The following is a 12,244-nucleotide window of genomic DNA, read 5'->3' as shown; positions in this document are numbered from 1 at the left end:
TTATTTGATAGACTGTACACCATCAATGTTTTGTGTAAACAAATGCAATAAAACAGAATGTGATGGATTTGTGGTCAATGAGTGGCTAGCAAACAAAATCAGACGACATCGTCCTTTTTTTTTGCACCACAGAGTGACTGGAATAAGAAAGAAATACAAGCAACGGATACTTCAACACAAACTGTGCATCAACTCATATTGACAGAAAATAAAACAATTTGCTGACAGTAGTTGTGAAACTCTTCTTTGTTATGACCAAGAGGGCAAATGGACGGAGGGAAATATTTTATATTTCCCGACCGTTTGGAATAAGGACGTTTTTGAAACGGTTTTTCATTGAGTCATGGGCCACAAAGGGTCTTCTTGAATTCTGCCTAGCAACAAGTGACCAAGAAAATTGTGACTCGTACCCAATTTGGAAACAAGAGGGCTTTTCTTACTGCTGTTTCATAGACATACACAACAATAATAATACATCCTCATACTCGCATATACAAGTTAGAATTATAATGAAAAGAAATGACGAGTGATTTTCATAATAATAAAACATGTGATACAGTAATGTTTGATATAAAATCGTACATTTTTTAAATCCTGATATTAAGAAGCACCCATAAGTCTTAGATTGTAAAAAAAAAAAAAAACTTTTTCTGAATAATACGCATTTTTATATTATTATTAAATTATATATAAATATAATTTAAAATAAAATACTATAGAGTTATAATCTTAAAATGAAAATGTTACGGCCCACGTTGTTACGTTTGTTTCAGGTGTGCATGGTTGAGTGGTGGGCGTCGGGGCTCGACTGACCAATCAGGGTGCGGGAGAGCCCTGATTGTCAAACTCAGTTCAGGTGTGGCACCACCTATTAAGTTCTGTTGCCGCCAGGGAGAGAGGCGGTGCTGTCTGTTTGGTTTCAGTGGTTTTTGCGGTCTTCCTCGGTGCCACGCAGTCTCTGTGCCGCTTTAGTTTGGTTGGTTCTGGTTTAGGACCTTCGCCACAATCGTTGCTACAGGTTTGACCAGTCAGTGTTCATTTGGTGCACTTTGACAGTCGGTGCGTCGGGAGCGGTGGCTCCATTTTGTTTATTCTTTTAGGTGTAGCGTCTGCGTGTTGGTGTCTCCTGTGTTTCCCCTGTCATGTCCAGCCCGACAATATAACGTAATTACGTATTTGCAATTAGCTTTTATTATCAGTGAAAGTACATGTCCTTCAAAAATAGTGCTGTTGGAATCTACAATCAGAGCTAAAATGTACAGCTACACTGTAAGCTAACGTTAGCATGTAGGTTAGCCTGTTTTGTCATTTACATTTTGGGGGATTGAGGTAAGAACATTGTTCAGTTTTTCTTTGAATTATAAATTTGGAGGTTCCACTGTGTTTATTGTAATGTTGGTTTCATTTTCATTTTCAGTTTCATCTTCTTCCTCGCCTCCCAAGTTGAAAACACAGGAAACCTCTTCTAGGAAGGACTCAGGAATCGGATCCTCCGCCACTCGACAGGTTCGCACTATCCATTCATGTTCAGAGTCATCTGTTAACACAAAAAAAACAAACACATTTGACATTGAGTTTTTATAAAATGTAATTTATGTTAAATGTTTACTTGAGTTTTAGTACGTCTGGGGACATTTTTCACATCGTAATTAAATGGGAAGTCAACCTCAAATTTTTCTTTACAAGAACTGCAAGGTGTAAAATGATTTTTTATTTTTTTTATTTTTTAAACTTATTTTTTTTTTATCTGGTATGTATCATGGAGTTTCATGTATATAGCAGGTGGGTCTGGAATGTATCCCCCGCAATAGACGGGGGTTCACTCACTGCACATCAAATTTAAGCACGGCGGGGCCTCCCGAAAATGTCTTCCGCTTGACCAACATTTAAAACTCTATCGGTCTGTTAACTGAATCGTAATCGCGCACGGCATGAAAGGAGGCATAATGGCGACTGAGCTGAAAAATTAAAAACGCAGGTCACTTTGTGTGTGTAAAAGGCAGCTTGAGCAGTGAAGTGCCATTCAGGTTGCTGGTAAATTTTCGTCCAATCAAGATAAGCCTCACAATTAGGAGAAAATAACTTCTCACAGCCACTTCAGACACCCGTAAACAATAACCCCTCACAAAATGGCTGCCCCTTTTTTTTTTGTGTGTGTGTTCTGCCAAAAAAGGACTGCCAGAGGAGCAGATAATGCTGCAGTTCGTCAATTGTTACGAGTGAAATGTGAAGCTAATTGCAGGGGAAGTCGCCCTTCTCTGGAGCGCGCGCAGCTGCATGCACTTGAGCGCTGCGCAGGCCTCACCCCGAAAGGTTGTAGCGCGCGTGGAGCTCCATTGTGGTGGGGGTGGGGGGGGGGGGGGGGGGGGGGGGGGTTAGCAGGCAGGTCCCGGTCGACGACTGATTGTGTGTAATTTGGCAGCGACGGGCGTCAACGCTAACAGCCACTTCAAGCACAAAACTCCCCCAATCTTCTTCCTACCTGATCAGGAGGAAGACTACTTGGGTGGGGGGGGGTTGGGGTTTGGTTTGGTCAATTGAACTTATCAGCAGCTGCAAACATTTTCCGTCCGTCTTTGTGGCTGTAAAATGTAATCATCGTAGCCCGCATGTACCTCGTCACCGGGTCAAGAGGAGACCCCTAAAACCTGCATTAATGATGATTAGATTGACCCCCCCCCCCCCCCCCCCCCCCCCCCCCGTTCACGTATTCGGTAATGGCGTCCTCTTCAAATTGGGTGCTGGCGATTTAAGTTGGCTTAAATTGAAGACACAGGTGGCCGGGAAATAAATATTCTCAACATTTTGTTGTCGCACATAAACCAAGAACATGTCGTCCTGTAATGGCAAGGAAGAGGGTAACTGTGCAATCAATGAATAGTTTTGTTTCACTGTCAAAGGCAAAAAAAATTAACCAGTAACTCCAAAATAGTCATTTTCAACACTTTAGATCGGTTAACATACTCAACAATATAAATGCAACACTTTTGGTTGTTTGATGGTCATACTGACAGAAAACCATTCATACTGATATACTCAGTTGTTTCGAACACCCCCAAAATTAGACTTAACTCATTTGCTCCCAAAAACGTATAAATACACTTTTTAAGTGTTAAGTGTCTCAAAGACGTATTTATACGTTTTTTATGCTAACACATACAGAAGGCTTTGATGCAGCCTCTCAACGGCAAAGAACAGTTGAAGAGAATTGTAGTTATTACACAAACAGCCAGTAGGTGACAGCAGAGCAAAGGAGCTCAACCAGGGCCATGTTGAAAAGCCGAAATACAATTCTAATTAGATTTGTGAAAATTGATGAAATTTGGCTATATTCTAATGCTAATTGCTGCAAAAGGGGAATAGAAACATACTTTTTTTTTTTTTTTTTTTCTCCTGATGAAAGAAGAGACTTTAATCTTTCTTTTGGTAGGTTCCATGCTTTTATAGCAATAGAACACAATATTCTGTGGGCCTTGCAAAATCCAGTAAAACAGCCTGGAGCGAACTGGACTGCTTCTGTGAAAATGGCTGGGAGTGAATGTTGTTAATTGCTTAATTTAGAATTAACTTTAACAATATCCAAAATTAAAAAATATTAGCCTTAACCTGAAACCAAACATAGAGAAACTTCATTTTCCTCAGTCCACAATAAATGGAGACATCTGCTTTTGCGTTTGAACTCTTCAAATCTTGTTGTGAGAACCGAATGTCAACACATGGAATGCAACAGTACATGTGTAAGTCATCTGCGCCCAATCCACTTCTATGATAATATCACACAACAAAACAGCGTCTGGTCTGATACGCATCTTAAAAATGATCATCCATGCGCGACCGCTCTTTGGATTCCACCCAAATGGTGTTTTATGTCCGCAGATGTACAAAGTGTGCGCAGCCAGCGTTTCAAATATTCCACTTCTCAAGGCCCAGGTTGATGTTATCTGTCCGTGGAACACCTCAGACCGACTGGGACAAAAGGGGAGGGGCTGCGGTTAAGTCACCAGAGGTGTTTTTGTTGGCACGTGAATGTTTTTTTTTTTTTTCACAGTGCAGGCACTTTCAAAGGGAAGTGCTTATCCCAGAAACAGGAAGGTGCGCCAAACAATATGGTCGCCCTGCAGCTGCCTGCGATGTTGCCAAAAGAGTGTTTACAAATTAGCTTCAGCCTATACATAATTTGTTTCATATATATTAAAAAAAAAAAAAAAAATTGTAACGCTAATCTGGTTCTACAACTGCATGGGTAACTTTCTCATTAACTCATTTGCTCCCAAAGATGTATTTATACGTTTTTATTTTTTTTTTATTTTTAAATGCTTGAGCAGGGTTTGAGGCTTTGGTGCAGCCTCTGACCTGAAGAGGTCGCTTAAAAGCAATGGTAGTTATTACAAAATTCGGACATCAGGTGGCAGCAGAGTATAAGAGATCAACCAGGCCCACGTTGCAGCAAGAATCTTGTGAATAATAATGAAAATTAGCTATATTCTAATGCTAATTGCTGCAAAACGGATACAAATATACTATTTTTTTTTTTTTTTTTCCTGATGAAAGAAGAGACTCAACTTTTTCTTTTGGTATGTTCCATGTTTTTATAGCAGTAGAACACAATATTCTGTGGCCCTTGCAAAAATCAGTCCAAATCCAGTAAAACGGAACGGGGTTGCTTCAGTGAAAACGGCTGGGAGTGAATGAGTTAATTGCCAACGAGTTTAATAAATTCAGTGGTTTCATGCACTTATAAGTTGAAGTCACTGCTGCTGTTGCTGGTCACTGCCAAGTGACAAACACCAATAAAAAAAATGTAAATATTTGCTGCCTGTTGCCAGCCACTCATCAGTTCATAAGCGCAGTATGTTCCGAACGGAGTTCAAATTGGCTGAACGGCGCTCACATATTTGCAGAGCAGTTTTGGGGTCTGAGGGGTCCGTTAAAAGGCACTTTGACATGTTGGCAAGAATAACCCGGAGTCCAAACCTCTAATTTGCACTTCAGTCACTCACACGTCAAGAAAATCAGGGAGACTTTCAGGTTGGCTCGCAGAAGAGTCTCTATGTACGATTATAGGACATAAATATACTTTACTCTATCTTTTATCTTCTGAAACAAAATCACAATATATTTTCCTGATTAACTCATACAAACATAAAAACGTTTTTTTTTTTTAATACTTTCTCCTGCATTCCCAAAAACATATGTTTTTTTAACGCAAGAGCATAGAGGAGGCTTTGATGCAGCTTCTGACATGAAGAGGTGGCTTAAAGCTATGGTACTTATTACAAAAAACGGCCAGGAGGTGGCAGCAGAGGCTAAGAGATCAGCCAGGGCTATGTTGCAACAAGCTCCTTTTGAAAGTGTTTTCACCAGGAATGTGAATATTGATAAAACTTAACTATATTCTAATGCTAATTGCTGCCAAACGGAAACAGATACAAATATAGTTGTGTTTTTTTTGTTTTTGTTTTTCCTGATGAAAAAAAGAGATTCTAATCCCTCATTTAGTAGCTCCATCTTTTTATAGCAATAGAACACAATGTTCTGTGGCCTTTGCAAAAATATTTCAAAATCCAGTAAAAACAGCTGGGAGCGAAGGGAAATGAACATGGCTGTGAGTAAATGAGTTAATTGAAAGTATTTAAAAAAAAAAAAAAGAATAGTGCAAAGTCTACTCAAGTCAATGGACTTCTGACCTCAGCCACATTAAGCTATAAATAACAGGTCCAAAATATTTCCTGTGTTTTTTGGTGCAAATACTTACACCTATATTCAGAATTATTATTATTATATTGCGGAGTAATCTGAAATATCTTAACAAAAGTGAGTGAAATTTTTTGCATCAAATTCTGAGTAACAGACAAATTTCACAATGTCATATAAGTGGCCGTCAGTGCGCCCACCAGTGGCCAAAAATAGCAACAACAGTTAATTTTTGTGAAAAACACCCTGAATAAAAAAAATAAAATAAAAATAGTACTGCACGTGGGGCCTAAAAACTCGATAAAAGATACTTTAACTTTACAGTTCAGCGAACCTAAAGCTGGTCAACGTAAACGTCACGTTGCTTATGCATTCAATTGAAAAGGCAATTTTAACGGACAATACGGAAACAAATTAGGGACCATCACCCATAATTATGAACAATTTAGTACAGCCAAGATTGGACGAATTGACTCCTGACTTGTTAACAGCCCGAATAATGGCTTGACCTGACTTTTGATTTTTGCCAGAGTCACATGGGACTTCCTTGAGAACTTGAAGGTTTAAGACTTGAGACTTACATATGACTTGCACATGTGACTTTCTTCCACCTCGGTATAGCCACGGTACAGTAAGTGTGGTCTCCTGTGAGAGCCAAAAATAACCCATGACCTCTTGGGGGAATATTGGCTGAAGATCCTATTGTTCTTCATCTTGGCATTGTGCCAGGCAGGAATGTTTGATAGCAACGGTAACTAAGGAGGCTGAGGAGTCCTTCAAACGGAGTGAAGATTAGCTTACTAGATCTATCGTCGAATCCATTCAGGCCTGTAGGGTAAGCGTAGGTGAGTTGCACCTTGTCCTCCACCATTTCAAACAGCGACATGCACGCACTCTTTCCTCTTTCCTTACTGTGTTGAGATGTTCCCCGCTCCGGATTAGGGGGTTTTCTTCCCCGTCTCATCATCATTGCATCCTGGACGGGAAGCCATGAGGCAATAAATCCCGAGTTTACACGCGCTCTGACAAATGCCCCTACACTTCCTTGAGTTGGAAAATAAATCCATACAGGAGTATTTTTCGTTAAAAAAAAAAAAAAACACTCTTTAGCAAGGATACTACTGATTGAATACAGAAGGACAATTGAACTGGGACTGGACGTAGCAGTGGTTATTTTTTGAGTTGACTGAACTGCTGTTGTACCTTTTTTTTTTTTTTTTTTTTTTTTTTTTTTTTTTTTTTTTTTAAAAGAGCTCAGAATTGTTCATTCGGTAGTCTTACTTTTTTTTTTTTTTTTTTTTTTTTTTTTCCCCCTGAGTTTTTTTTTTTGATTCGGTAGTCTTACCGATTCAACGTCTTATCATTGCATTGCTAATTTAAATGTAAATTAAACAAAAATATATATATATGTAAGTTTTCATTTGCATTTTTGCCGACCCTGGGAACTCTCTGCACCTTCTGTTTTTGTTTGAAATTAAAACTGAGGTATGTAAAAATGTATGCATCAGATATTTTGGAATACTTTATTTCATGTAGAAAACAATTTGTTTTTATTTAACTTTTGAAAACATGTTCCTGCCCCTGGGAGAGCCCAGACCTTGTTAATTAAAAAATAAATAAATAAATAAATAAAACATTTTACTAACCCTAAAACTTGCTCAATAAACATATGCTTTAAAATTAAAAAAAGAAAAAAAATTAAGAGCTGGAGTTTGTATTTTTTCCCAGATTTTGATGCTAAAATTTGCCCTTTTTTTTTTTTTTTTTTTTTTTTTTAGTGAAAATGAATATCGGCTGCAAATATCGGCTATCGGTGTCCTTGACTACTAATAATCGGTATCATATCGGCCCCGAAAACACCGTATCGGTCTATCTCTACTTCAGTCCATCGATAAAAGCTACTTTAACCATTCGTAGTCTCCCAAGTCCATTACTGAGGACCATCAATTTCACTTAGAAACCTCAATTCAGAGCCTGGATAGCTCAGTTGGTAGAGCATCAGACTTTTAATCTGAGGGTCCAGGGTTCAAGTCCCTGTTCAGGCATTATGATGAAAACAACAAATGCTTCTGGAAAATACAAATGTCTAGTAAGAGTAGTGATGAGTTGAGTATACTCAAACTGGTCTCAGTCTGAAACAAAACGGTTTGTCTCACCTGCCGTCCTGAGGAAAGCGCCGTCATAGGAAGTGATAATTCTTGTAGTGGGGTCATAGAATCCATCTCCACAGTCATAACAGCCATCAGGAATGACACGCGGAGGATGCAGGTCTGTAAGCTGGGATTCGCCTTCATGAAAAACATCGCATCACTCAATCTTAAAATTAAGTCTTAGCGGCTGATCAAATGAGAACCGTGTCAACCTGCTGGTCGAAGGCCGTTGCATCTCTCAGTGTAGAAGCGTCTGTCGTTGCCGTCGCAGTAATCCCAGTCTTTCTCTTGGTATGGCAGCCCGTCGGCAAAGGTGAATGCTCCCTTTTTTTTTTTTTTTTTTTAAGGAATCATAGTGGAAGACATTGAAACGTCATACAGATTGAACATTTATTTAATACTTTATTTTTTTTTATTTGATGTGTGGAAAAACAGCAAAACCTCATCAGAACAATGTGCACTCACTCACTGGTGCTGTTTGTTAGTTCCAACCAAAATTATTACAAGTGAGACCCCGGGGGTTTATGTGCTAACTCCAGAAACAATTTAAGAAAACATTCTATAAGCCGCTGTTTTTAAAAATGTCACTCTTAAGGCGCTCTAAGCCACACACAAGAATTGTGCGTCTTTCCATGCTTGTTTTTGGTTCAAGGCAGAGATGGACATTCCACTCTGCATGGATCGACTAATGGGAGACAACTGATGTCTACGGTATATGTGTGTTTGTATTTATGTGGGAAGAGACAACAGCTCATAAGAGAAAAAAAAAACATTGTTAGAGAATTTTGCTTATTAGAAACAGCTACTTTGCTAAGTAAACAATGCAATCACAATCACAAAAATTGCATTGCATCTGTTTCTACATGGAAAACGGAGCAAACGGGACTGTTCTAAATTGATGGCATTCATTTGTAACCAAGCCAGCATGAATCTGTCCATTGAGATTACGGTGGTAATTTTATTTAATTTGATTTTCCTTTGTTGTGAGGTTGGAAAGCTTGTAACTAAGACATGAGAAAGGTGGACGAGTTCCCCGGATCATTTGTTACTTGTCAGAAAGAGCGGTGACGCTACTTTCGGGGCAGTGCCCCAGTCAGATATGACATTCATTCGAAAGCATGGAGTCAATTATGAAAAAAATATACATTGTACAAATAAATTAGTCTTGTAATTCCTATGTTGCAGATTTTTTTAAAAAAAATTTTTTTCTACACAATTGGCACAGTTGAATTCTTTGCTTCCACTTGACTTCCACATTGGTCTATTTAAAACAACAAAAATTCCACATAAAATAAAAGATTTATTTACGTCTTACAAAATGAAGGTTTAGTACACGTTTGATACAACTTTTGAGGTATATTTGCCATCAAAAATTCGGCTGTACTTTTTTTTAAATTTTTTTTAATATAAATAATATTGGCAGTATTCAACTAAGGAGATTCCATTGAAACTTTTTTTTTTTTTTTTGGGGGGGGGGGGGGTGGTTGGCCATTGAGCATTCTGCCGAACAACAAGTTATGTTGAACTGAGTCACAGCCAGGAAAAATGAAGCAATGTGGTTGATTTATGTTGCTCCATGTACAAGATAAGGGGTGGGTGGCAACGTATGGCTTGCGGTCCGCATACAGCCCACTCCATTCATTAGTTGGGCCCACGGAGCATTTACTTTATCACAAGTCTTGTAATATGTGTTGCATTAATTCAGCCATTTTTTACATTTATTAAATGCCATTTTAATTTATTTTATATCTCATCTCATTGAAAACTAAATTTATTGAATAAATGATTAGTAAATCAAGCATAAAATAATAATGCATGTATTTTAAATATTTTTTTAATTTTATATAAAAATATTGTAAAATAATTACATTTCTAACAAAAAAATAATTATGAAAAATATAGAACAAAACCCCCCCACAATATTTTATATATTTTACATGGCCCACCCATTAAAAATATAATATGGCTTTTCATAATAAATTGGCCCACCCAGGCCACCACTGCTCACTGAGCTGAAATCTTGAGCTCTGCTGATATCTATTAAGAGGATGGCTTGAAGTCCAAGTTTTTGGATGACATTTAAGGACTATTATGTGGGTGCAATACATTTGGGTTGACCTCCAAATTGTATCACTTAATAAACTACACCTGAAGGGCATTTTAATTGACCTTCGACCCCTATGAAATCTGCCTAGTAAAAAATAAGTGGCCTGGTCATTTTTGTTTATGTTGCTGCATGTCCTAGATAGTTATTTTATTTCACATTGAATCGTGTAAACTATTGTCTGTGCGATTAATAACATTAGTTATTTATATATATATATATATATATATATATATATATATATATATATATATTATTTTTTTTTTTTTTTTAATTGTTTTTCCTATAAAAAGCTCTTGGTCAGACTAAAGCCGTGTTGCTTATCCAAGGTTGACTGCGTTGCATCAATGCAGGTGCAGGGAAGTCTTGGCTGAGTTTCGTCACAGTTCACCATGACTATCATTTGAAGTGACCCTCGTCTGAATTGACGATCATAATTGCAATGATTGCTGCTGTAAATGCACGTGGGCAGGACAGAATACACCTTTGTCAAGCATGACACAGGGAAACCTAATAGCTGCTACGAGAATGAGTGATTGCTATAACATGTAGCAGATGTAATATTAAGTATAACGGATGTGAAACATAAGAGTAGATGCGGGCACACAAACGCAAAAAAAACAACACACACCTGCGTCGCAATGCCGTTCTCCCAGGTGGCCTCGTATTTACTTCCATTTGGAAAGTGGAGCACCCCTGCGCCATGGAACATCCCATCTTTCATCTGACCTATGTACTTGGTTTCGGATGGGAAGGTATATTCCCCTTCTCCTTCCATCCTGACAACAGAATTGACCACCGTGATGTCAACATTCTTATACCTTGCATAAATATGTATGTCTGAATGATGCATGAATACTGTTTGTTTGTTTATTGAACATATAAACCAACAACAGAAGGACTGAAATTAAATTAAAAATATTTTTTTTACATACTTGGCCATCATTAAGCACAGCTTACATGTTGCAAAGGCAGTAGAAGAAAAAAAAGTAAAATAAAACTTATCAAGTCCTACCCTCATACCCCCCCCCCCAAAAAACAAACAAACAAACAAAAAAAACAACTTGCACATACAAACAGCTGCACTTATACGTGCACAGATATGCCCACAGCATTTTTACAAATACTGTATATAAATAGGCACAAAGGCTTACACATACATTTTTAATTGCACTCTATTTTCTACATTTGCACTGACTTCTACCTGATTTAAATATTGTACTACAGTGTTTAGTTTACACACTGGAGTCATTGTAGACTATGAAAGTCAGGTTAATATATCACAATAAGTGAAGCAATCCGAAGTTATGATGTAACTACATGTGGCTTCCTCATATTCATGGTTTGGCAATCACATATTTTTTGGAGGGTAGGCTATCTATAAGTCCTGATTGTAAATCCACGTTTATTCAATTATTATTAATTTTTTTTTAGTGAACTTATTTGATTTTTTCACAAAATATTGGGCTTTAGCATTTGTAGGAATGTGTCAATTATTTGCTGATTTTCGCTCTTTGCGGTCTGTCTTAGTCTCTATGCCTTAAAAATAGGAGTCCACTGTGCCTGTATGTCCATTAACAACAATACATGCATCACTTGTAGGCATAGAAAAAAATATAATTGAAAATAAATACAAGTTAAAAAATAGAAAGTAATTAAATATAAATAAACAAGCAAACAAACGAATAAATAAATAAATAAATAAATAAATAAATAGAAAATAAGTCTGCTTCGTCTTTTTGTTCTTTTGTGGGTTTTCACCCGGTACATTGGCTTCCTCCAAAATACTGATACTGTGACAATTGGACAGGAAACACAGGATGTTGTATCATCCACCCATTCGTCCGTCCATCCATCAAGCATATGAAATTGAAATAGCTCGTACTTACCTGCTATTTAGAGTAGGCCCTTCATAACTGCTTCCGGTAAGCTCCATTTTTCCTTCTTTTTTAATGATCAGTTTCCTCAAAAGTTGTTTCTCGCTCCACTTTACTATGACAAAACGATAGAAAATGGTGTTTTTCCCCAAAAGGAAGAATAATAGTTTAAGTAGACAAAACAGACCGTCGCAATGACGTGCATAAAACGTTCAACAGTTTTAGAGTCACTTATATGTTGTCGGAGTGTACAGTTACCATGGCAACATGACATCCAAAGTCAGTATTGTGTCAAATGAACGTTTCGTCTTGTGATAATATATGTTTTTGAAATATTTTCACGAAGAAAAATATACATAAACTATAAAGTTAGACCAGTCAGATTTACAAAAACACTATTTTATTTTATTTATTTATTT

The 12,244-nt window shown here is 37.5% G+C and overlaps 1 protein-coding gene, 1 long non-coding RNA gene and 1 other non-coding gene across 4 annotated transcripts; 2 read left to right on the top strand and 1 right to left on the bottom strand.

The window, feature by feature from the left end:
- Positions 1–4: 4 nt before the first annotated feature.
- On the bottom strand, positions 5–12,231 carry morn5 (MORN repeat containing 5). Of its 2 annotated transcripts, XM_077497937.1 has the most exons (6): positions 12,084–12,231; positions 11,838–11,940; positions 10,580–10,727; positions 8,057–8,168; positions 7,851–7,982; positions 5–1,537 (listed from the first exon to the last, which is right to left on the bottom strand). In XM_077497937.1, the coding sequence occupies exons 1-6, from the start codon at positions 12,097–12,099 to the stop codon at positions 1,359–1,361; spliced, it is 690 nt and encodes a 229-aa protein (XP_077354063.1). In that variant the 5' UTR covers positions 12,100–12,231; the 3' UTR covers positions 5–1,358. The 2 variants fall into 2 exon arrangements, with proteins under 2 accessions (XP_077354063.1, XP_077354064.1); XM_077497938.1 differs by lacking the exon at positions 12,084–12,231 and having other exon boundaries at positions 11,838–12,045.
- LOC144002581 (uncharacterized) lies at positions 892–4,160 on the top strand. Its single transcript, XR_013278772.1, has 3 exons — positions 892–1,329; positions 1,418–1,506; positions 3,877–4,160. It is a non-coding gene; the product is annotated as an uncharacterized LOC144002581 (long non-coding RNA).
- On the top strand, positions 7,667–7,739 carry trnak-uuu (transfer RNA lysine (anticodon UUU)). The gene has a single exon. It is a non-coding gene; the product is annotated as a tRNA-Lys (tRNA).
- Positions 12,232–12,244: the final 13 nt, after the last annotated feature.

The sequence above is a fragment of the Festucalex cinctus genome, chromosome 15, assembly GCF_051991245.1.
Source record: "Festucalex cinctus isolate MCC-2025b chromosome 15, RoL_Fcin_1.0, whole genome shotgun sequence".
Taxonomy (NCBI): domain Eukaryota; kingdom Metazoa; phylum Chordata; class Actinopteri; order Syngnathiformes; family Syngnathidae; genus Festucalex; species Festucalex cinctus.
This window is presented reverse-complemented; position numbering and strand designations above follow the sequence as displayed.

Bases quoted from the DNA above. Each gene is read 5' to 3' on its own strand.
- morn5 (XM_077497937.1), bottom strand. The intron at 8,169-10,579 runs GTGTGTGTTGTT...AAAAAAAAAAAG, and splicing joins AGAACGGCATTGCGACGCAG to GGAGCATTCACCTTTGCCGA. The intron at 7,983-8,056 runs GTTGACACGGTT...TTTTTCATGAAG, and splicing joins CAACGGCCTTCGACCAGCAG to GCGAATCCCAGCTTACAGAC.